The sequence below is a fragment of the Polypterus senegalus genome, chromosome 4 (assembly GCF_016835505.1).
Source record: "Polypterus senegalus isolate Bchr_013 chromosome 4, ASM1683550v1, whole genome shotgun sequence".
Lineage (NCBI taxonomy): Eukaryota > Metazoa > Chordata > Cladistia > Polypteriformes > Polypteridae > Polypterus > Polypterus senegalus.
Window position 1 is genome coordinate 42847376 of NC_053157.1, and position 26404 is coordinate 42873779.

At 34.8% G+C, this 26404-nt stretch overlaps 1 protein-coding gene across 7 annotated transcripts in view; it reads left to right on the forward strand.

The window, feature by feature from the left end:
• The window catches only part of nipblb (NIPBL cohesin loading factor b), a 137745-nt gene that overhangs the window by 87118 nt on the left and 24223 nt on the right, over positions 1-26404 (forward strand). For all 7 annotated transcript variants that reach the window (XM_039750538.1, XM_039750540.1, XM_039750542.1 and 4 more), the window contains 17 exons: positions 3062-3213; positions 4486-4566; positions 7522-7622; positions 8068-8203; positions 10833-10915; positions 11315-11447; positions 11641-11784; positions 12028-12114; positions 12281-12501; positions 13684-13786; positions 13900-13998; positions 16337-16483; positions 16787-16921; positions 17084-17182; positions 17840-17893; positions 20029-20137; positions 26101-26237. In XM_039750538.1, coding sequence (XP_039606472.1) covers positions 3062-3213; positions 4486-4566; positions 7522-7622; positions 8068-8203; positions 10833-10915; positions 11315-11447; positions 11641-11784; positions 12028-12114; positions 12281-12501; positions 13684-13786; positions 13900-13998; positions 16337-16483; positions 16787-16921; positions 17084-17182; positions 17840-17893; positions 20029-20137; positions 26101-26237 — 2021 coding nt within the window. The remainder of the gene's footprint in view (positions 1-3061; positions 3214-4485; positions 4567-7521; positions 7623-8067; positions 8204-10832; positions 10916-11314; positions 11448-11640; positions 11785-12027; positions 12115-12280; positions 12502-13683; positions 13787-13899; positions 13999-16336; positions 16484-16786; positions 16922-17083; positions 17183-17839; positions 17894-20028; positions 20138-26100; positions 26238-26404) is intronic.

Consider the following 26404-nt stretch of genomic DNA (forward strand, 5'->3'; position numbering starts at 1 on the left):
GAAGGATGGATGGATTTGTACACAGCCTAAGCAATAAAAAGGTCTAATCACTCATATATGATACTTAGAAAAGAGCACAAAAAAGTTGTTTTACAAGAGCTCCATGGATTGAAAACTGCCAAGTACAATTCTCCACAAAAACCTTGAATTTGACACAAACTTAAATGGCCAGATATGAACAATAGTAGGAGTTTGTGACATTTGAACCTGGAATTACTTTGACACATTTGATAAATATTACGCTTTGGTATCTTTTATTTAAATATTTTTTTAAAAGGTGCTAATGAAAATAATAATAATTTTTACAAAAATAAATATTAGAAATGTAACGGAGGAATTCTCTCACAAACCACATTTTAAAAGGACGTTGTCACAAAAATAGCTTTAAGGAGTTTGTTTAAATTAAGATGTCATTGGTTAACTTGAAATTCACAAATGCAACAGTACAAGTATAATAATGCTTATATTTTTAGTATTGATTTTAAGCAGTGTTTTTCAGTTACAGGTCAGAAATGTCAGAAGATTGAATTAGAATGCTTACATGCCGAGATTAATCTGGTTGCCCTTGATGATATGATTCTTTATAAATCCTATGCTGACCCAAAACATGCACACTTGTTATACAAGAGGAATGCCCATGTCTATCACACATTAAATTCAAGCCTTGCATTGTAATTTGATATTTATGAATGTCAATACTAGTTTACTTAAATGATAGCGGGACAACTACTTGCTTGATATACTTCTATTTTAAATTTGACGTTATTATTAGTAGATACAAAATATTTTATGTTCTGTTACAGATAAAAAGGCATAATATTGTCTATTTGAGTAATGGATTTTTAATTAAAAAGACATGAAAGGGATTTATGTTTTTGGTGTGGTTTTGAGTAGGTATCAAGTATTGTGAATTTCATTGGTATTGAATACAGTTATGATGTTGTGACATGCCTACTACAGATTGTTGTGCTTAAGTAATGCATTTGTTTTGGGAAAATTTATGACTATATACATAAGGAGTTTAACACCATTTTAATAAAGTAGTGCTAAAGCAATTATCCCTCTGAATAATATTCCTACTATTAATCATGTTATTTATAGTGCATCTGGAAATTATTCACAGCAAATCACTTTTTCCACTTTTTGTTATGTTACAGCCTTATTCCAAAATGGATTAAATTAATTTTTTTCCTCAGAATTCTACACACAACACCCCATAATGACAACGTGAAAAAAGTTTACTTAAGTTTTTGCAAATTTATTAAAAAATAAAAAAAACTGAGAAATCACATGTACATAAGTATTCACAGCCTTTGCTCAATACTTTGTCGATGCACCTTTAGCAGCAATTACAGCCTCAAGTATTTTTGAATATGATGCCACAAGCTTGGCCAGTTTCGCCCATTCTTCTTTGCAGCACTTCTCACGCTCCATCAGGTTAGATGGGAAATGTTGGTGCACAGCCATTTTAAGATCTCTCCCGAGATGTTCAATCGGATTCAAGTCAGGGCTCTGGCTGGGCCACTCAAGGACATTCACAGAGTTGTCCTGAAGCCACTCCTTTGATATCTTGGCTGTGTGGTTAGGGTCGTTGGCCTGCTGAAAGATAAACCATCGCCCCAGTCTGAGGTCAAGAGCGCTCTGGAGCAGGTTTTCATTCAGGATGTCTCTGTACATTGCTGCAATCATCTTTCCCTTTATCCTGACTAGTCTTCCAGTTCCTGCCGAAAAACATCCCCACAGCATGATGCTCCCACCACCATGCTTCACTGTAGGGATGGTATAGGCCTGGTGATGAGCGGTGCCTTGTTTCCTACAAACATGACGCCTGGCATTCACACCAAAGAGTTTAATCTTTGTCTCATCAGACCAGAGAATTTTGTTTCTCATGGTCTGAGAGTCCTTCAGGTGCCTTTTGGCAAACTCCAGGCGGGCTGCCATGTGCCTTTTACTAAGGAGCGGCTTCCGTCTGGCCACTCTACCATAAAGGCCTGATTGCTGGATTGCTGCAGAGATGGTTGTCCTTCTGGAAGGTTCTCCTCTCTCCACAGAGGACCTCTGGAGCTCTGACAGAGTGACCATTGGGTTCTTGGTCACCTTCCTGACTAAGGCCCTTCTCCCCCGATCGCTCAGTTATGACGGCTGGCCAGCTCTAGGAAGAGTCCTAGTGGTTTTGAACTTCTTCCACTTACGGATGATGGAGGCCACTGTGCTCATTGGGACCTTCAAAGCAGCAGAAATTTTTCTGTAACCTTCCCCAGATTTGTGCCTCGAGACAATCCTGTCTCGGAGGTCTACAGGCAATTCCTTTGACTTCATGCTTGGTTTGTGCTCTGACATGAACTGTCAACCTTGGGACCTTACATAGACAGGTGTGTGCCTTTCCAAATCATGTCCAATCAAGTGAATTTACCACAGGTGGACTCCAATTAAGCTGCAGAAACATCTCAAGGATGATCAGGGGAAACAGGATGCACCTGAGCTCAATTTTGAACTTCATGGCAAAGGCTGTGAATACTTATGTACATGTGCTTTCTCAATTTTTTTTATTTTTAATAAATTAGCAAAAATCTCAAGTAAACTTTTTTCACGTCATTATGGGGTGTTGTGTGTAGAATTCTGAGGGGAAAAATGAATTTAATCCATTTTGGAATAAGGCTGTAACATAACAAAATGTAGAAAAATTGATGCACTGTGAATACTTTCCGGATGCACTGTAGCTAGAAATCAGTATTCAGACTTGAATGGTATAATTTCCTCTTCTAGTCTTCAGACAGACCTACTGAGAAAAGTTTTCTAAATTGAAAATTCTAACACAGTAGTTAATGTCTCTTAAAAAAGGTTTCTATCATGTCTGTAATATTCAGCTTTAACCACTTCCGTCCGCTCTGCTCACCCAATCATTACTCCTAGTGCACACATCCTCTCTCTGTACCACCCCGCAACAATCTCAGTGCTGTTAAATCACCTTCAACACAGTTGGTTATAATAATGTGAAAATTATGTAATTATCACATTTTCTGTTATTATTATTATAATAATTTTTTATATTTCCTGTCAGGTGGTGTTCTGACCTCTAAAGCAAAGCGTGCAAAGTGTTCAACACATAAGCAAAGAGTAATAGTAATGCTGTACAATAAAGTATGTGACATTGTAAGCAACATGTCAGAGCTGCTTGAAATTCAACTGCTCACTGATACTACAATCTTACAGGTAAGTACTAATTAATCCTTCTTGGCATTTAGCACCTAAACGATCATTTAAAACACAGTACTGTCCAATTGAAATTAGTGCATTGCTTTTTTATTTTCAGTATTTTCAATATTTACCGGCAAACTTGTATTATGAACTGTATATTTAGTTATCAAGTGTCTCTTGTAAAAAAAAATAAAGTTTTTATTCTAGATATAGTCTGTAAAAATGAATTCACCCCTTGGACTTTATTCACATGTTATTGTATTACAGATTTTTGTTAGTCATCAACCCATAGTACTCTATGTCAAAGTGAAAAAAAACCCTTCATTTTGTAATTGATCAGTTTAATAATAAAGAGAAAATATTTGATGTCACACATTTGTGTGTACCTAAATAACTTGTGATGTAATCAATATATAGTTACTTGACAAGAACCCACCTGTGTGCAAGTGAATTTCTCAGACTTTAAGAATAAATATATATCTGTCCTAAAGCTTAGTTACTGCATTTCCTAAAAAAAACTACATGAAAACAAAGCAACATTCTAAGCAGATGCAGAGCAATGTTCTTTTAAATACTAGATAGGATAGAAGAAAATTTCCATTTCGCTGAACATACCTTTAAGCATTGTAAAGTCCGTCATTAAAAAGGTAAGAAAATATGCAACAACTGTAAATCTGCTCAGAAATCTGCTCAGAATTGTCATTCATTGTCATGCAGAAGAGCAACAAGCTCTAAGGCAGCTCCAAAGGGGATGACAGAGGTGGGATAAACTGTGCATGCAACTTTGTAACTTTGGCTTGTGTGAAAGGGTGGCAAGAAAAGAAAAAAAAATATTAAGAAAAATATGTTCCATATCTGAACCAGAGTTGGCTCAGAGCTTGCGGTTGACACAAAGGTTCAGGGGAAAATTAGTAATCTGATGTGGACAAATTTTATGCACATTAATGCTTGATGATATCCATATTCACCTAGTAAGATTGAACTATAATATGATCCATGTAGCTTATCAATGCACAGTGAAGTTCGCAACAGGAATAGTGTATAATGTCAGTTTGTAATTTCCATATCATACATTTTAGAGGATTATCAGCTATTTCTGTTCTTTTGTTAGAGAAAATGGCTAAGCCTAAACAGGTTTAAAAATGTCTTTGATTTTCTTTTAAGTGGTTCTTATAAAATTTGTTTTCCTGTTTTAACAAATATGGCATATACCTTGATGGAACAAACTTTTAAATTAAAATTTTATTAATCCCTTTATAAGGCATGCTCTTTTCTTTCTTTATTTAGGTGTCCTCAATGGGAATTACACCTTTTTTTGTAGAAAACGTCAGCGAACTCCAACTATGTGCCATCAAACTGGTGACTGCTGTAAGTGACATTGTTTTGTTTTTTTGAGTACATGTGAGCATTTTTAATAAACCTAGATACTGATACCACAACAAGCAATTGATAAAAAAATCAATAATTGATAAAAGTCAAGCAATTTTAAATGGAGTCCACTCGATTTTAGGAAAACTGTTTATTATACAGTATTTCTGACTACTCTTCAAAGTGCTGATTTTTATTTTATAAATTAAATTTGGCTGTTACTTTAGCATAGAAACCCAACTGAGACCACAACCCCTGCATACATCAACAACAATGAAAATGCACAGTATATTTACAGTTACATAAAATTGGTCCCTTCAAAACATACTTTGACATCTAAACACTGATGCATTTTTATTCTTACACTTAGGCTTACCCTGCTTGACCAGGAAAATGACCTTTAAATGTGATGATTTTATTCTTGTGCTTGCTTCTATTGCCTCTTTAATAATTTTAACATATAATACATTAAAACAGTTGAACTTTTAAATTTATTGTTTACTGATTTGTTAGTTGAATTTGTAACTTTTTTCTGTTAATATTCACTGTTTGGTGGCTTAATTTTATTTGGTTATATTTAATTATTTAATTTTCAGTTTCATTACATGTTGTCAGATTCAGCTTTTTAAATGCTTGACGTGCACTATTCATGCGTTGGCATACATGGGATAACAGGAGGGAGCGGTTGACTGTTTAGTTTAGGTCAGCAAGCACTTAAACAATTTCTCACACCCAACCCTGTATTTTTATTTTTGTTTTGCCTTTCTAGAATTTAACTAGGATTCACCCTTTCACACATATCAATGTAACCCAGCAGGATTACAGGGATATAACATGGAGTTCACATTTCCAGGCACAAATAAACACACATGCATTTGAGATAAACAAAACAATGGATGGGGATCTGAAAAACAGCTGGATCAAATACAAAACACCAGAGATGTGAAGAAGACAAATGTCATTACAATTTAACTGTAGTGGAAACCAGCACAGAAGAAAATGTTCACCTAACATGCAGTATCCTAGCCAAGCCATTGCCTAGTAAAATTGTTATTTTTACTAAAAATAAAATACACCAATATAATTTTACATGTATACATGGGCATCTGCTAAAGGAATATTCTTTTTATCTGGAGAAAAATTAATTCAGGATCAATAATGACAGTATATTAAATTGTAAGCTTTCAATTTCAGCATTATTAAGGATCAAACTGTTGTTTCCAACTTCCGCAGTGAAACACCATAGTTTGACACAGTTTATTTAAAAACCAGGATTGTAAGTGGTTAACTGTCCAAGAAAATAAAAACACAGGCTCCTTTTCTATAATGTAAAAAAAAAAGCATTCCATTGTATAATTTTTCTACTTAAATATTGGAGGCATGTTGCAAAACAACAAGTAAATGTAGCCCCTTGTACAATTAAATCAGAAAGCGCTTTTATCATTCTAAACATAAACTGTAAAGTTGAAAGTGTGTCTGTGTTTTTGTGGCTTACAGCATAGAAAATAAGTATTGAACGCGTCAACATTTTTCTCAGTAAATTTAATTCAAATGGGGCTATTGCCATGAATTTTTCACCTAATGTCAGTAAAAAACCAAGTAATCCACACATACAAAAAAATCAAAATAAATAAATCCATAAATTATGTGTAATAACGTGTAATGACACAAAGAATAAGTATTGAACACGCTTACTGAAATGTATTTTTAATACGTAGTAGAAAAGCCTTTCTTGGTAATGACAGCTTCAGGATGCCTCCTGTTTGGAAAAGCTAGTCTTATGCAATGCTCAGGTGTGATTTTGGCCCATTCTTCCACACACACTGTCTTCAAATCTTGAAGGAGCTTGTTCAATGAACTCTGATCTTCAGTTCTCTGACTGACTGGGCCATTCTAGCAGCTTTATTTTCTTTCTCTAAAACCAGTTGAGAGTTTCCTTGGCTGTGTGTTTGGGATCATTGTCTTGCTGAAATGTCCACCCTCGTTTCAGCTACTGCATCCTGGTAGATGGCAGCAGATTCTTACCAAGAATGTCCCAGCACATTTCTCCATTCATACATGTTTTATGCAATGACATTCAAAGAATTCAATTTTGGTCTTATCTAACCAGACTATATTATCCCAGTATTTCATTGGCTTATCCAAATGTTGTGCAGCAAAGTTTAAACGAGCTTCAACATGGTTTTTCTTCTGTAGTGGAGTCTTGCGTGGTGAGCATCATAGAGGCCTTGGAGGTTGATTTCATTGTACCTGCTAATTCTATGTCTTTTCTTTTTGATTATTCTTTTTACTCCAATCTCAGAAATCTTGCAAGGCGCACATGGTCGTGGCCAATTTATGTTGAATGTTGTTCTTTCCACTTCCAGATTATGGCCCCAGCGGTGCTCACTGGAACATTTAGAAGTTTAGAAATACGTCTGTAACCAATGCCTTCAGTATGTTTTGCAACAATAAGGTTGCGAAGGTCTTGAGAGAGCTCTTTGCTTTTAGGACTAAACCAGTTGGTATTAATTTGCCATGATAGGTGGCATGATTGCTTTCTAAATACTGACAGATTTCTGGCTTTCCATGCCTTTTTGCACCTCCTTTTCTTCATGTATTTAATAAATTTTCCCTGTGTCATTCTACTTTATTACACATAACGTAATTTATGATCTTGTCTGTTTCGATTTCTTTGTATATGTGGATTTCTTGCGCTGTTATCAACATCTGGTGAAAAATTTATGTCAGTAGCCCCATTAGAAATATATTTACTGAGAAAAACGTTGAAGCGTTCAATACTTATTTTCTCCGCTGTATAATGGACCAGGTGGGTCATCCAATCTAATTGCTCCCAAAAAAATGTTTCTGAATGCAAAGTTGTGATTGAAGTTCCTTTAAAACAAAATGTATTACGTTAGTATATTTTAAATGGTAAATTATTACTAATGTCTTTATTTTGAACTCTTTAATAAGGTATTTTCAAGATATGAGAAGCATAGACAACTGATACTGGAGGAGATCTTCACTTCATTGGCAAGACTGCCGACTAGTAAGCGAAGTCTAAGGAACTTCAGGTACATTGCCTTAAAAAACAAAATAGATGCTAATTTTGCTTTAAATAATAATACATGCTGCATGTGGTCCCATCTCATCTCATAGAGATTATACTCTGTATGTAAATCCACTTTAATTGTGCCACTTCTCTTTCAAGCATTTGAAAAATGAGCAGAAGTAAAACCCAAAGAGTAGTTCCACCCTTGGTCTTACATTTTGCCTTTATTATTATTATATTGTTTTGATGCTAAAAAAAATATGGCCATTCTTATTTAACAATCCTGAATGTAAGGCTATTAAACTATAACATTAGAATAGTATTAGATATGCTAGAAAAATTATATAGAGCTTACCTTATAAAAGAGGTATGATGAGGTATATGTTGATATGGTTTGCAAGCAGTTTCAGCTTTGTCCTTTTTTATGTTTTTTTTTTTTAATATTTTTTTTTTTTTGTACTTTTCAGGCTAAATAGCAGTGACGTCGATGGTGAGCCTATGTATATACAGATGGTTACAGCCTTGGTTTTGCAGCTTATTCAGTGTGTGGTTCATTTTCCAGCGCAGAAAGATGCCAATAGTGAAGAAGAATATGACAAAAAAGTAAGAGCTTGACTCTTAGTTTTCTAAGTTCACCATGCATACATAGTACAATTAAATTCTTTCTTGTGTTTTTCTTTCAAATTATTGACAATAACATAATATCAACATCATACACACAAGAAGCAATGTTTTAGTCATCACTGGCTCTTAATGTCATCCCTATGTCTGTATTTTTTTTTTTTTAACACTCCAATTCCCTCTGTCATATACGCTACTGGTCATAAGTTTCAGAACACTTCAGATTTTCCAGTTTTTCTTCAAATTTAAGAGAAATGCAGTGAATTACCTGAAATGATGAAAAGGTAAGCAGTAAACTGGCAGAGATTTAAATGTAAAGTGTAGGTTAGCAAAAACTGAAAAGAAAGGAAATTTCGGAATTTTACCAATGGACTTTCTGCTGGGAACACCTAATCGGTTATAACCAACCGATGTTCTGCAGAAATTACAGTAAATGAAGCCTTGTAAATTGAAACAAACAATGTGCACAGCTGTCCCATGTTCTGTTGATTATTTAAAAACCCCTTGTCTTTCTTAAAGTAGAGTTGGAACAGACTGTGTTACTGCATCATCTGAATTACTACTTGGACAATGTTACACTCTAGAAAGTTGTAAGTTCTAGTGATAATGGCAAAAAAACAGCAGTTAAATGAATTGAGACAAGCATTATTATTCTTAGAAGTGTAGGTCTTTCATTTAGTGATACTGCAAGTCAAAATGTTAGTGAGTACCATGTCCTATACAATCCAAAAGCAATTGGAAACTAGTAGAAACTCAGATAGGAAGAGATCTGGCAGACCAAAAGTCATAAACCTATCAGAAATCAAGTTTCTGAGGATCACCAGCTTATATGATAGGTGCCTAACGGCACAACAGCTTCATGCACTTCTTAATAGCGGTTGAAAAATACAAGTCTTAGATTCTACTGTGAAGAGGAGACTGTGTGATGTACGTTAGACATGGCGAGTGGCAGTAAGAGAGCCATTCCTTAAAGGCCATAAAATATTGGCTATATACTACTGCAGTCTGGAAGAAAGTCTTATGGACCGAGAATCAAAATTTGAAATCTTTAGTTCATCATGCAATGTGTTTGTACAGTGTTGATTTGGTGTAAGGAAGGTTCCTTAGTGTGTGACACCAACAGTCAAACATGGAGGAAGAAGTGTAGTGTTCCGGTGTCCTTTTGCTAGAGGCAGAGTTGGTGATTTGCACAGAGTGACTAGAATTCTGAATCAAAAGGGTCACCAGAGCTTGACTGTTACATCAGCAAAACGTGGCTACTCTGATGAATCAAAAAATTGAATAAAATCTTGTACACTTAAAGATTCCTTGACTTATTTTTTATTTGCCTTTGCTTATTTGTTGTGTCTTGAGTTCATGAAACATTAAGACATTAAACTGTGTGCATTTCATAAAAACTAAGGTGTTCTAAAACTTTTGACTAGTAACATATAAATCTTTTAAGTAAGAAATAATCACAAAAGATTGCATTTTTCACAAACTCAATTAAAGATCAGATGTAAAAGACTGAACTATTATTTATTTTTTGTACTATATTACTAAACTGTTTTTTTTTAGTTCATTTTAATTAATGAGTGGTTCAAAAACTTTGCACGTGCTTGATTTTTATTTTGAGTACAAAGGGCAACAAAAGTTCTTTAACAGAACTTCTTTACCAAATAAAGTAAGTTCACAACCTATTGATCCATTTAACTCTTTCCAAATGTAATAAAATAAATGTGTTTCTGGACCGTTTTGAACAGTACAATTCCTGTTAATCTTTATATAAAAAGAGTTTTTGGCTTTTGTGTCTTAAATCACTTTTGTTTTGTTTTCTTTACCATATTAAATCACACTCTTTTGTTTACATTTTTAATTAAGGTAGTAAAAGTCAAAAGAGTGAAGTTATATATAAAATAAAGCTATAGAGTGTTAAAATAACTTTATAAATTAAAAACCTGCACACTGAGCTTATAACTGTGACATTCCAAGTATGTAATATTAACAAAGAAATAAAAAATACCATTTTTTTCTCAAAAGCACAAGGGTTTATTACAGCTTGGGCAAACCTATTACTGCATTATGACCCTGTTATCCTACATTCTTGATTTAATAAAGTAGGCAGTGGTCAAATTGTGATGGCATGTGTAAGAGTGAAAGTGTAGTGCCATAACAAAACTTGCAAAACAAATCATATAATGTGAAGTTTTTCATGGTACTATAAATTAGCAGAGCGACTTTTTCTTAATTGCATGCATTTTCCTCCAATTATTTGTCACTGCACTCTTTTGCTGATGTGAATGTGTCGGTGCTGTTCCCCCCACGTACCTTTGTGTCACCGTGCATTCAGCATCAACAACAAACAAAATGCAATTTCCCAACATGTAACTTAATTTCTGGTTAAGAGTGTATATGATATGAGAAGAAGTAGTGAAATGTGTATCTATCCCTTATTTCTAAATTGTTACAATATCAAAGCATCAGATGTCTTTTTTCTTTTACTTTTTCTGCTGTTGTAACTTTCAAGACATTAATTGGGGGAAATAAAGCATGATCATAATAAAATTTTAACTAAGTTATACTTGAGTAAAGCACATTGTTTTTATATGTGGATATTTTATTATTTCTGCAGGTAGATCAAGATGTGTTGATTATAAACTCCTATGAAACTGCAATGAGAACAGCACAAAACTTCCTATCAGTCTTTCTAAAAAAGTGAGTACAAAATGTTTACTTTTTCATATATTAGAAAATATAATTGTTGCTTTATGGGGGAGTAGACTAAATACAATTTTATTTTTTTTGTGTGCATAAATAAAATACTGGAAGTATTTGTATAATTTTTTTTATCAATTCACTGATAGTTGTATGATTCCTAGCAATTTAAAATTTTAGACTATCAGAAATAATGAGATTTTCTTTTTGTTTCATTAAAATTAAGCATTACGTTACAATACTGATGTAAGTGGTGGGAACAGAAAAAGTAATAAATGGGATTAAGATTTATTGGTACGGTGGCTATATGTCTGGACTTGTATAATACATCTTCACTGTTGTACTTAAAAAGGTGTATAAAAATGGTGTAGTCCTAAATGAACTTTTTGTTGACCTAAGGTGTGGAAGCAAGCAGGGGGAAGAGGATTACAGACCTCTCTTTGAGAATTTTGTCCAAGATCTTTTATCTACTGTTAACAAACCTGAATGGCCAGCTGCTGAGTTGTTGTTAAGTCTGCTTGGAAGGCTTCTGGTATGTACCATAAATAGTTTAATCTGTTCATCAATAAATCATAAAGAAACAGACTAAAACATACATTTACAAGACTTGCTTTTACCCACCCAATTGCTTTTTCAAAGTTTATTTTCATGGCAGTGTGAATGTGTTTTTAAAATTATAATTTTGCCCAGCCAATTGGATCAAAACTATTGCTCTTTGTTATCAGGTGCATCAGTTTAGTAATAAACAAACAGAGATGGCTCTGAGAGTTGCATCACTGGATTATCTTGGAACTGTTGCAGCAAGACTGAGGAAGGATGCAGTTTCAAGCAAAATGGATCAGTCATCAATTGACCGAATACTTAAACAGGTAATTGTACAAAGCATTTTTTTTGTTTCTGTCAAGGCTGATAAATGGTTTTTTGGGTGTGTGTGTGTGTGTTTGATTTTCGTGTTGTTAAGTGCCTATACAGAACAGTTTTCATTGAGATAATGCATGTTTCAAACACACTCTGGTAAATCTGTTGTTATAGATAATTACTTTTAAGTTTTGGTAATTGCAAAGCCATTTTCATTAAATGTTATTTGTTCCCTTTTTTTATTTATAATACAGTCACCTGGAAACGATGAAATACAACAGTTGCAGAAGGCATTACTAGATTACCTGGATGAGAATGCAGACACTGATGCTTCATTAGTCGTATGTTTTCTCTGTTTCCTTGTGTTTTACATTTTCTTTAGATATGTTTGATATAATGTCATTTTTTTAGCCATCTGAATGACACTCTATCTCAGCAAAGAATTGTTTATTTGACCTTGCACAGACACCTTCACCTACTTTTAAACCTTTTCCCTCCCCGCCATAGTTTGCAAAGAAATTTTACATTGCACAATGGTTCCGGGACACTACAACTGAAACAGAGAAGGCAATGCGGTCACAGAATCAAAAAGATGAGGATTCTTCAGAGGGCGCTCATCATGCAAAAGAAGTACAAACAACAGGAGAGATAATGCAGAAGGCAGAAGCTCGGAAGAAATTCCTTCGCTCAATCATAAAAGCTACGCCATCACAGTTTAGCACATTAAAGTAAGATTATTCTGTAGTTATTTCTATCTTGTTTTTTTTCCCTCCCTTTACTAAATAAAAGTACTACCTCAGTTCATTTGCTAAATCTAAGATTAGTAAATATATGTTCACTATACAGTTAGTGGCATTTTTTTTTTTCTTTCTTCTCATAAACAGTTTTTCAGTTTTTCAAAATTCATGCTGCCCCTCCCTCTGCACAATAGACAACATGAGTCGCAAAGTTCAAAGTACTGTATGTCTCCTCATTTTTTTTCTTTTGATCATGTCAGGTTCATCTCTGCATTATTATAAATGAGCTCTTTCATCAGGAGTATAAATATTAGAAACTCACCCATCTTGGCAGCTCTAGCAATTATAAGGGAGGACCTGTAGACTTCTCTGTATTTGAAGGAAAATAGGAGTGCAACAGGGCAGTAGGCAATCTTGTCTGATTTCTTTTAGTATAAAACCTGATGAATTGTAACCTTTATGATTCATTTTCTTCTTTCCCTTTATTCTTTAATTCATAATGAATTTCTTTTTTCAATCATTGTGGTTACTGTTCTGTGTATTGTACTGTATTGTACTGACCCCCTTCTTTTAGACACCCACTGCATGCCCAGCCTACCTGGAAAGGGGTCTCTTTTTGAACTGCCTTTCCCAAGGTTTCTTCCGTTTTTTCCCTACGAGGGTTTTTTTTGGGAGTTTTTTCTTGTCGTCTTAGAGAGTCAAGGCTGGGGGGCTGTCAAGAGCCAGGGCCTGTTAAAGCCCATTGCGACACTTGTGTGATTTTGGGCTATACAAAAAATAAATTGTATTGTAATAGCATTCTTTGCGTTCACAAATGTGAAATTTAGGGAGTTATTCCAATCTATGATCTTCCTCATCTTTCAGCTGCTCCTGTTGTATTTTCTATGTTTATATAGGTGGGTTCCCTCCAGGATCAGTTCAGAATTAGGAATTTTTTCATATTTTAGAGTTAACATTTTTTTTAAATTTCACTTTTTATTCTATTCATATTTGAATGTACACTCGTACATTCTAACCAGGTTATCACTGCCTATATTTATTTTGTTTCTTCCACTTTTCAGTTTTGGAGTTTTTGGTTGAGTTAAAAAAAATTGGTTTCTTTTATTAGCTGAGCAGAAATTTTTTTCTTTCCTCTTGACTGTTAGAAAGCATTACTCATTTTTGTTTTTCTAGAATGAATTCTGATACAGTGGATTATGAGGATTCATGTTTGATTGTCCGATATTTGGCCTCCATGAGGCCGTTTGCACAGAGCTTTGATATTTATTTAACACAGGTGAGACTGATTTTAATTATTTAATTTAATAGAAATATGATTCTTAGTAATGCTTTTAAAGTTTGCTTTCAACTAAAATAAATGATGTGTTCAAAACTATAATTGTATTCTAGATTCTCCGCGTCCTTGGAGAGAATGCTATTGCTGTTCGAACTAAAGCCATGAAATGTTTGTCTGAAGTTGTAGCTGTGGATCCAAGTATACTGGCAAGGGTATGTTTACATTTGAGTAAGCAATAATCTGGTAATTTTACTAATATTTGTATTATATCCAAACAGTAGTACTTAAGATGGCTATGAGCTTGTTTTCAAGAAACACTGTTATTGATAACATACAGCATTTTTATTAATTCATTAAATATACACAGATTGCTATAAGTACATAAAATTTTAATTTTTAAAAGACGTATAAATATATGTTGACAATAATCATTAATAAATGACAAAATGAATGACACACAGATTTTTAGAAAACTTCCTGGTATTTACAGGCCAGCACCGTTTATTGTGAGTTAATACATTTTTCATAGAAATCAGCATACATATCAGTTTTATGGAAAGTCTTGTCACCATCTGGTGTCTGGTCAAAACAGGCAAATGGCAGGAACCAAACTTGGGTGAAACATTATTTATTATAATATTTAGTTGCATCACTCATTGTATTTATATCTTATCAAATTATATACTTGTATTAAAGAAATATTTTTGAAGGTCAACCAAATTACTGCTATCTCTTTATTTATTTATTTGTTTGTTTGTTTATTTATTTTTAGATCTCCATAAAAATAGATTTATTAAAATAGATTGATTTAAAACACAGAACAGTATATTAAGCACATCTGCTCCATATCAGTTTAGATTACCTACAAGTGATCTAGTGATCAATTAATTTCCAGGCACCAGCAAATCAAGTAATACAGTATTTGAATCAAGCAAATGTAGCACAACTGTGCAGTTTATCATTTACCAGTTCTGTTTAACACGTATTAAGTAGCTGTTCAGTAGTTAATTTTAAAATTTAATGGGATAAGAACAGGTTGAATGATGTTAAACTTAACTTCAGCACAGCGATAACCCAAAATGGATAGTCATATTAAGTTCCAACAGTCATGCCTCTGTGATGAAGTTTTTAAAAATTTCTAGGTTTAGGTAGTAAAGAACATTTTACTCTGTGACAAAAATACTCCTAAAAGTATTTTTATCTGTCATTTAAACTGGAATACAAAATGGTATTCTTTTAGTCAGTCTTTACTAACATGACCCACTGTTACTTGGCAGCCTCCTTCAAATTCCAGTACATCATTTACAGTGTGGCAGTGAAGAGTTACCAGAGTGTTGGGAAACTACAGCAGATGTAGTAAGGGTGACAGCAAGAAGGGTGCTTGGCGTGACATCTGGACAGAGGAAGGAGGAAAAGGAAACCTGGTGGTGGAATGAGGAAATAAGGAGAGTATACAGCGGAAGAGGATGGCAAAGAAGAAGTGTGATAGTCAGAGATGCAGAAAGTAGACAAGAGTACAAGGAGATAAGGCGCAAGGTGAACAGAGAGGTGGCAACGGCTAAAGAAAAAGTATTTGATGAGTTGTATGACAGGTTTGACACTAAAGAGGAAGAAAAGGACCTGTACCGATTGGCTTGACAGAGGGATAAAGATAGAAACGTACTCACAAGCGAGGAGAGTTAGTTGAGCAGATGGAAAGAGTACTTTGAAAGGCTTATGAATGAAGAGAATGAGAGAGAGAGAAGAGGTTGAATGACGTGGAGACAGTGAATCAGGAAGTGGATTACCAAGGAGGAAGTAAGGACAGCTATGGAGAGGATGAAGAATGGAAAAGCCATTGGTCCAGATGACATACCTGTGGAAGCATGGAGGTGTTTAGGAGAGATGGCAGTGGAGTTATTTAACCAGATTGTTTAATGGAATGTTGGAAAGTGAGAGGATTCCTGAGGACTGGAGAAGAAGCGTACTGGTGCCGATATTTAAGAGTAAGGGGGATGTGCAGGACTGTAGTAACTACAGGGAGATAAAATTGATGAGCTACAGCATGAAGTTGTGGGGAAAGAGTAGTGGAAGCTGGGTTAAGAAGTGAGGTGATGGTTAGTGAGCAGCAGTGTGGTTTCATGCCAAGAAAGAACACAGATGCGATGTTTGCTCTGAGGGTGTTGATGGAGCAGTATAGAGAAGGCCAGAAGGAGTTGTATTACGTCTTTGTGGACCTGGAGAAAGCATATGGCAGGGTGCCTCAAGAGGAGCTGTGGTATTGTATGAGGAAAAAATCCTTTTCTATGAAAACTTACTGTATGAGTGAGTCGTGATTTAGAATTTAGAGTTCATTTGTAAAAGCAGATTAACGTGTATTTTTTATCTCCAATAACCTTTGTAAGCATATCTGTTAACTAATCTGTGATTGTTTTGTTTTCCATAGAATTACTCTGATTGAAATATGCACTGTTTGTAAAAAAATAAATAAATAAATAAATAAATTCTGATTTTTATTAAACTTGTATCTAATCGTTACTAGTAAAAATAAATATTTTTTCATGCTTACAGTTGGATATGCAGCGTGGGGTCCATGGTCGTCTAATGGATAACTCAACCAGTGTAAGAGAAGCAGCAGTGGAATTACTGGGACGCTTTGTATTAAGTCGCCCACAGCTAACTGAGCAGTATTATGACATGCTAATTGAGAGGATACTGGTATGTCAGTTTAAGTAGTTAAAAATTGATAACATTTTAATTGAGCAAATAAAATATTAAATTAGAGGATTTACTGTAACAAGTGTAAATTTATCTTTGTTTGATTTCATTTGGTTGAAAGTTACTAATGGTTGTTGGTAATCATTTTTTGGAATGATCATCATTAAAGAATTCCATACATGTTTCGCTACCTTATTACCTTTTTTTCTGAGAACTACAGTATAACCTTTTAGGGTAAAATTTTAAGATTTGGTATTCAAGTGATATGTAAGCTTTTAAGTATTTTTTTTTTGTTTCCTACAGGATACTGGTATCAGTGTCAGAAAGAGAGTAATAAAGATTTTACGTGATATCTGTCTTGAACAGCCTACATTTAGCAAAGTTACTGAAATGTGTGTGAAAATGATACGCCGGGTCAATGATGAGGAAGGCATTAAGGTAGGACTGTTAAATTCACATAACACAAAAATGAATATGTTTTGGAATATTTAATTCTCCAATGCGGTGAAAGATATAGGTCTATAGACTAAATGTAAAATTTGTTCTAAGCACTTTCTGTCTCTCTGCAAAATTTATAGTTTGCTCTTTCTTTCACTACAGAAACTGGTGAATGAAACATTCCAGAAGCTTTGGTTTACGCCAACTCCTAATCATGATAAAGAGACAATGACACGAAAAATACTTAACATTACTGATGTGGTAATTTGAAACTTCTATTAATTTTTATTGTTTATTTTATTAAATAGAAACCATGTGCTGTTGTCTCTTATTAGTTAATGAAACATTTAATCAAGGTAATTAATTAATGCCACTTTTATGTCTTCTAATACATTTTTGCAGTGAAGTTTGTGTAGAATGTAAAAAAGAGGGCATTGTTGGAATACATCAGTCATTAAAGAACTAAAACAAGTTTTCGGTATTATGTGCTGGTAACATGATTCATGTATAATTAATCTTTTAATGGTTTTAGTTTTGAAGTTTGTTAATTCAGATTAATTACCATTGTATACATTAAATCATTTTATAAGCAACATTTTAGTAAAGTATTTTTAAGAATAAAACATTTCTTATTCATTAAATATTCTTTTTGGAATCTTAGATATTTTAATACATGAAAGTAAAATTATATAACAATGAGGAATTATGACCTAATCCAGAGTTGATTTTTGTGATGACTAATGAGCTGTTTGGAACTAAAAATGGTATATGGAGAAATACTATTTGTTTTAAATATATACAATTTTGTTAAATACTTTTGTTGAAAATATATATCTTTTTATCATATGATTTGCTTTGGCTGCTGATCATTAGAGATTTAGATAGAAGTGATGTTTTAATGAAGCTTTTTTATTTTAGGTTGCTGCTTGCAGGGACACTGGTTATGACTGGTTTGAACAATTGCTTCAGAATGTAAGTATTTGTCACAATAAAGTAATTTAAACTACACAGAGGGCATTAATCTTCCATTTCTTGTCCCTCCCAAAAGAAGAAAAAACCTACATTTTCCCAGTGTGTACATTTTCTATTGCAAATTTTAATGATCTATTATCAAAACCATCCATATTAAACAACATGGAATTAGTTGTAACATACATTTTTTTTTTTTTTTTGCTAAATCTTGATAAACAGTATTCCAGCAGTATACTAATTATTTTTATTGCTTTTTTGGCTATTTTGTTATACAACCGGATTCCAAAAAAGTTGGGACACTATACAAATCGTGAATGAAAACTGAATGCAATGATGTGGAGGTGCCAACTTCTAATATTTTATTCATAATAGAACATAAATCACGGAACAAAAGTTTAAACTGAGAAAATGTATCATTTTAAGGGAAAAATATGTTGATTCAGAATTTCATGGTGTGTGTCAACAAATCCCAAAAAAGTTGGGACAAGGCCATTTTCACCACTGTGTGGCATCTCCCCTTCTTCTTACAACACTCAACAGACGTCTGGGGACCGAGGAGACCAGTTTCTCAAGTTTAGAAATAGGAATGCTCTCCCATTCTTGTCTAATACAGGCCTCTAACTGTTCAATCGTCTTGGGCCTTCTTTGTCGCACCTTCCTCTTTATGATGCCAAATGTTCTCTATAGGTGAAAGATCTGGACTGCAGACTGGCCATTTCAGTACCCGGATCCTTCTCCTATGCAGCCATGATGTTGTGATTGATGCAGAATGTGGTCTGGCATTATCTTGTTGAAAAATGCAGGGTCTTCCCTGAAAGAGATGACGTCTGGATGGGAGCATATGTTGTTCTAGAACCTGAATATATTTTTCTGCATTGATGGTGCCTTTCCAGACATGCAAGCTGCCCATGCCACACGCACTCATGCAACCCCATACCATCAGAGATGCAGGCTTCTGAACTGAGCGTTGATAACAACTTGGGTTGTCCTTGTCCTCTTTGGTCCGGATGACATGGCGTCCCAGATTTCCAAAAGAACTTTGAATCGTGACTCGCCTGACCACAGAACAGTCTTCCATTTTGCCACACTCCATTTTAAATGATCCCTGGCCCAGTGACAACGCCTGAGCTTGTGGATCTTGCTTAGAAATGGCTTCTTCTTTGCACTGTAGAGTTTCAGCTGGCAACGGCGGATGGCACGGTGGATTGTGTTCACTGACAATGGTTTCTGGAAGTATTCCTGAGCCCATTCTGTGATTTCCTTTACAGTAGCATTCCTGTTTGTGGTGCAGTGTCGTTTAAGGGCCCGGAGATCACGGGCATCCAGTATGGTTTTACGGCCTTGACCCTTACGCACAGAGATTGTTCCAGATTCTCTGAATCTTCGGATGATGTTATGCACAGTTGATGATGATAGATGCAAAGTCTTTGCAATTTTTCGCTGGGTAACACCTTTCTGATATTGCTCCACTATCTTTCTGCGCAACATTGTGGGAATTGGTGATCCTCTACCCATCTTGGCTTCTGAGAGACACTCAAGCTCACAGAAGCTCTTTTTATACCCAATCATGTTGCCAATTGACCTAATTAGTGTTTATTGGTCTTCCAGCTCTTTGTTATGCTCAAATTTACTTTTTCCAGCCTCTAATTGCTACTTGTCCCAACTTTTTTGGGATTTGTTGACACCGTGAAATTTTGAATCAACATATTTTTCCTTTAAAATGATACATTTACTCGGATTAAACGTTTGATCTGTCATCTACGTTCTATTACAAATAAAATATTGACATTTGCCATCTCCACATCATTGGGCATTCAGTTTTTATTCACAATTTGTTTAGTGTCCCAACTTTTTTGGAATCCGGTTTGTACATGTGTCTTCTGTTGTGCATCTTTCATAGCTATTATCATGTGTTGAGTGGATGTAATTATAATATATCATCACTTACTAGTTAGTCAAAACATTTCCAAGTCGTATGCAAGTGTCCTTTTCTCAAGTTTTTAAAAGGTGAAATTTTAAAATTTGATCTGTTGATGTCTTTCAAGAAATTTATAATTATTGTGGACCCTATTTCTTTCACTCAAATTTAAATTTATTCTGTGATTAAATACTTCAGGGATGTTTTTTGTTTGTAGCTTTTGAAGTCAGAAGAGGATTCCTCATATAAACCAGCCAAAAAAGCATGTGTACAGCTTGTTGACAATCTGGTAGAGCATATCCTTAAATATGAAGAATCTTTAGCAGGTATGTAAGCCTGATAATATCTGAAAAGGCAAACATTGCTTTTTTATCAGTAACCTTTAATTTTTATTTTTAAAAATAAGTGTTAAATGAGATTTGCAAGCTTCTCTGTACCATGGATAAAATGCACCAACTCAAGATTTATAAAATACATGTGTACTTGTGCATTATTTTAATATATTCTGATCTATCAAAAGCAAAATAGTGATATTAAATTTATTCTTTAACAGTTACAGCTATTTTGAGCACGATGTCTAGCACTAAACTACCATTGCAGACTCAGATATTACTAAACTGACACAATTTCATTAGTTTCAAGGAAGCAGTTCCATTGAGAATCACACTCCAGGAAAAAGCACATTCTGTAATGCTGAGTAGGATTGTGCAGTATTCAAATTTTCTCGGTGACATTTTACTTTTATTAAATTTTGATATTATTAATTATTACCATTGTCACAAGAAAAAAATGGATGACACTGACATCACAAGTGCATTACATTAGTGTATGCTAATAAGTTATTAAGGCATTTGCTTTTACAGGAAAACTGGTGATTCTTATCACCTTAAGTTGAAATGGCTCCAGTAATTCATTATTTAGCATGTCATCAAAGAACAATAGTTATAAATAAGAACTGACTGACTTGCTTGCTTTTTTGATTGGTAACTCTTAATTGATTTTGTGTGACTACCTTGACGAAAATTGGCATTTCCTTCAGGCTTTGTTTGTTGCTGAGGAGTAACTCCCTGTGGCCTTTAACAAAATAAGATCAGAAAGCTCAGACTGTAGACAAATGGGGAAAAATCTAGTTGGGTTAAAGTCAACGAAATCCTAAATACTTAAATAGAAGTGCAGTCAGAATGTGGATGTTGTGCAGCGTCATCTACTGGTGGTGTTAGGCAGATGTGTGGATTTGGATGTTTTGAATACTGAAATCTGCATCTCCTGAATATAGCTGTCAATTATTTCAAGCTTACATCAATTATACTATCATTAAAACACTGAGCATCAGAGAAAGCACACAACACCCGTGACAACTTATTATGTTTACCATTTGTCTATTGATGCCGTTGTATGCCATTGTACAATCTGGTGCTACAGGAAAGTTTTTCCCTTGCATCAGAATATTTCATTTTTAAAACATGCAATGTGCTCTCTCGTTTTTTTTTTTGTCTAATAAGGTTTTGTTAGGCGACTTTCTGGCTGTAAATGGTTAATTCTAAATAGAAGCTTGTTCTTTGTCATACCAGATTAACAAGAGCACCTCTGATCTTTGCAATACTTTGAGCAACGCCTTCATGAGGCGTTGGATTGGTTCAGAAAGATGACAGTCAGTGAAATGTCTAATCATTCATCAAACCCCCAGCGTTAAGCAAAATTCACTCATGGTCAACTTCAGGCTTCAGTGAGACTAACTTGGCAGTAACAATATCTTCACTTTCAAAAACTTCATTAAATTAAAAAAAAAAAAATCACAAATTTTTTATTATACTACCCCTTATAAATAGAAATACAGTCTTGTCCAAACTGAATTGTTAACGTTCAAGATTGTCTTAACCATTCTTAGGTTTGTTCCCATACAATGTGAAAGCACCTACTGCGATCACCATGTCTGTCTGCCTGTCCTTCTGTCTTTCCACATAGAACAACTTAGCTATCAGAGGGCCAGTTTATTGAAGTTATGCTAAGTTTATAGTTTGTTAGTATAAAATATATGGAGGGGTTATAAAGTGAGTTTTAAAGAATTCACCCTAAGTGTATATAAATGTATGACATTAACTGTATGCTAGTTTTGCAAATATGAAATCAGTTAAAGTAAGAAATAATAAATCTGTTGTATTAAGGGCAGACCAATGTTTACAGTGCATCCGGAAAGTATTCACAACGCATCACTTTTTCCACGTTTTCTTATGTTACAGCCTTATTCCAAAATGGATTAAATTAATTTTTTTCCTCAGAATTCTACACACAACACCCCATAATGACAACGTGAAAAAAGTTTACTTGAGATTTTTGCAAATTTATTAAAAATAAAAAAATTGAGAAAACACATGTACAGAATATTCACAGCCTTTGCCATGAAGCTCAAAATTGAGGTCAGATGCATCCTATTTTCCCTGATGATCCTTGAGATGTTTCTGCAGCTTAATTGGAGTCCACCTGTGGTAAATTCAGTTGATTGGACATGATTTGGAAAGGCACACGCCTGTCTATATAAGGTGCCACAGTTGACAGTTCATGTCAGAGCACAAACCAAGCATGAAGTCAAAGGAATTGCATCGAGGCACATATCTGGGGAAGGTTACAGAAAAATTCCTGCGGCTTTAGAAGTCCCAATGAGCACAGTGGCCTCCATCATCCGTAAGTGGAAGAAGTTCGAAACCAGGAGGACTCTTCCTAGAGCTGGCCAGCCATCTAAACTGAGCGATCGGGGGAGAAGGGCCTTAGTCAGGGAGGTGACCAATAAACCGATGGTCACTGTCAGAGCTCCAGAGGTCCTCTGTGGAGAGAGGAGAACCTTCCAGAAGGTCAACCATCTCTGCAGCAATCCACCAATCAGGCCTGTATGGTAGAGTGGCCAGACGGAAGCGGCTCCTTAGTAAAAGACACATGGCAGCCCGCCTGGAGTTTGCCAAAAGGCACCTGAAGGACTCTCAGACCATGAGAAACAAAATTCTCTGGTCTGATGAGACAAAGATTGAACTCTTTGTTGTGAATGCCAGGCGTCACGTTTGGAGGAAACCAGGCACCACTCATCATCAGGCCAATACCATCCCTACAGTGAAGCATGGTGGTGGGAGCATCATGCTGTGGAAATGTTTTTCAGCAGCAGGAACTGGGAGACTAGTCAAGATAAAGGGAAAGATGACTGCAGCAATGTACAGAGACATCCTGAATGAAAATCTGCTCCAGAGCGCTCTTGACCTCAGACTGTGGCGACGGTTCATCTTTCAGCAGGACAACTACCCTAAGCACAAAGCCAAGATATCAAAGGAGTGGCTTCAGGACAACTCTGTGAATGTCCTTGAGTGGCCCAGCCAGAGCCCTGACTTGAATCCGATTGAACATCTCTGGAGAGATCTTAAAATGGCTGTGCACCAGTGCTTCCCATCCAATCTGATGGAGCTTGAGAGGTGCTGCAAAGAGGAATGGGCGAAACTGGCCAAGGATAGGTGTGCCAAGCTTGTGGCATCATATTCAAAAAGACTTGAGGCTGTAATTGCTGCCAAAGGTGCATCAACAAAGTATTGAGCAAAGGCTGTGAATACTTATGTACATGTGATTTCTCATTTTTTTTATTTTTAATAAATTTGCAAAAACCTCAAGTAAACTTTTTTCACATTGTCATTATGGGGTGTTGTGTGTAGAATTCTGTGGAAAAAAATGAATTTAATCCATTTTGGAATAAGGCTGTAACATAACAAAATGTGGGAAAAGTGATGCTCTGTGAATACTTTCCAGATGCACTGTAGATTCATTGATAAATTATATCAGCAGTGCTGTCATTCATTTTCAGAGTGTTATGCTGTAAATAAAATGTGCATTAGTTGTGGCTGTATATACAGCTGAGCAGTATTTGGTTTTCAGCATGCATGTGCTGGTTATATATTTAGAAAATGTTTTATGTAAAGACATTTGGTCCAGTGAACTCTTATATTAATATGGGTTTTGAATCACCAATGAGACATACTTCTAGACTGAAAGGTTACACTGCAGTGTTTTTCTTTTTGTACATATACATTTATTGAATTTTTTTTCAAAACAATTGTACAATGCATTCCCCACATCAACATGTAGTTCTTGGCATAAGGGAGCTAACCAGAAAGTACAGACATTTTTTTCTTTTCAAGTACACAGATAGCACACCTATCATGGCACTGTTGAAGTTTACATGTTTTTCTGAAGGTTCTGATAAAGGGTGTTGTGAGGTTTTGACACTCACTACACCTTAGGGCTGTTCGATATAACGATATATATCGGATGACAATATGAAAACGTCTATCGCTGCACATTACGCTATCGTTTGTTTCGTGGTGTCGCAAAATAAACCGTTTACGGCAATATTTTTTTCATTGTTTTGATCGCCACTACGTGGATGCAGACACACTAGCATGGCTGATGAAGACGAGGCAACACCAGGTAGCTCCACACAGAAGGACCTTGTTCCTAAACGAGGGGCTACCTCTGTAGTATGGAGGTGGTTTGGATTTGAAGAGTCTGACACGGACCAGAAAACGGTACTGTGCAAATTATGCTGCAAACCGATCGCTACCACAGACTCCAACACGACAAACCTCTTCTACCACCTCCGCAAAAAGCACGTGAGCGAGCATGCAGAGAGTTTACAACTGAGAGGCAGGCCACGTAGGATATTACAGTTGTAAAGGTACTATTTAAACGAGCATGTTAAAAGCTTGGAAGATTAATTGCTACCAAAACAATTTGCTTAAGGCATAATTTTCCCTGCAGCATTTGCTGTCAGCGTTAATCTTGTTAAAATTACGTTTACGCCACAACTGCATTAACGGCAAATCTCCGTTAACGAGTTACGCGGATCGCCCGTGCTTGGGGCTGGACGGCATCAACACGCTAGCGCCGTCCAGTCCACGCGACGGGCGATCAGCTGTAACTCATTAACGGAGATTTGCCACACTCGATGTGCAAATTAACATTTTACTAGAATGTAGCCTAAAAATATTATATTTAATATTATATATTTAATATATTTTTGTCGTAAGCCTTATTGCTGCTACAGTTTGAAGTACAATGTTTACATTTGGTTTTGACAGTTAATGTTAGACTTGTATTTATTTTGTTTAAAGGGTTTATTGGCCTTATATAGTTTAATTGTTAGTGCTTTGATCCTTTTATATTTAATATATGTTGTGAGAGTTATTGCTGCTACAGTTCACATTTTGTTTATGTCAGGCATTTTATATAGCAGTATTTTATATTGGGCCTTTAGTAATTTGTTTTTGAAAAGTGTTTTATATTTGATACATTAACATTTTATGTTTACATTCTAAGTCAAACATTTGCTCAAATGTTCTAAATAAAAGAACAGAAATAATTACAAGTTGAGTACTTCTCATTTTGATTTTTTTTAATTTAAATGAAAAAAGGAGTGGTGATTATATAAACTATTCACTGAATACAAAGAAAATGTACTATATCGTGATATCGGGATATGAAATGAAATATCGGGATTTAAGATTTTGGTCATATCGCACAGCCCTACTACACCTGTTCTTCATAGATGGTTCACTGTTAAGATACTAATACTGTAGCTGCTGTCAGGCACAGAGAAACGGAAATAGTTTAGTTATTGTGTTTGAATCCTTAATCATTAATCATTTAACTGCAGATTCTTTTTTAATATAAAATTTGATAGTAATGTACTGATCATATTTCATTTTCCTTTGCCAAAATGGGTGTTTTTAATGCAAATCAAATACACTTGTACGAACAAGTGTGAATACAAGACACCCATCAGTTGGTTCCTAGCAGATATCGCCTCGGTGTACTCAAGTTGTAGTAGGGGTTACCAGAGTGTTTCATTTTGTCTTCTCAGGCAATCTTAGGCATTGTACATCCATGTCTGAACATTTTAAGACTAGCATTACTAGTCCTAAATATTGTTTAGAAGTACTATCATTTAAATTAACCTTTGATTTAAAATACTAAAATATATTGTAAATGATGAATATGTTGCTGGTAGAATGTTAAAATTGAAATGCAATAAAATGAAACTTTAGTTTTGGTATATATTTAACAAAGATCACACACCCTTTCTTTAATATTAAAACCAAGTATTTTTCTGTTTGTATGGTATAATTAGTTCTTTATAAAATATATTTTCAGTGGTTCACGTAATTGTACTTTTTATTTAGTTGGTGGTAGTTTGTGAATAGTGAGTTATATTTATATACTGTATTAAACTTTTCCTCTAAATCATTTTTATTAACAGATTCAGAAAATAAAGCTGTGAATTCTAACCGTTTGGTTGCTTGCATAACTACTCTTTACCTGTTCAGCAAGATCAGGGCACAGCTAATGGTGAAACACGCCATGACCATGCAGCCATACCTCACTACCAAGTGCAACGTATGTATGCTTAGAATATTTATATCTTAACACTGTAAAGCATTACAGAGAGGTGATTTTTATTTATTTAAATAAAAGAAGCATGATAAAAATTAATTTATTTTAAATTATTTCTCATTTATTTGCATATTTACTTACTTTCCAAAATATAATGCAGTAGTTTTGTC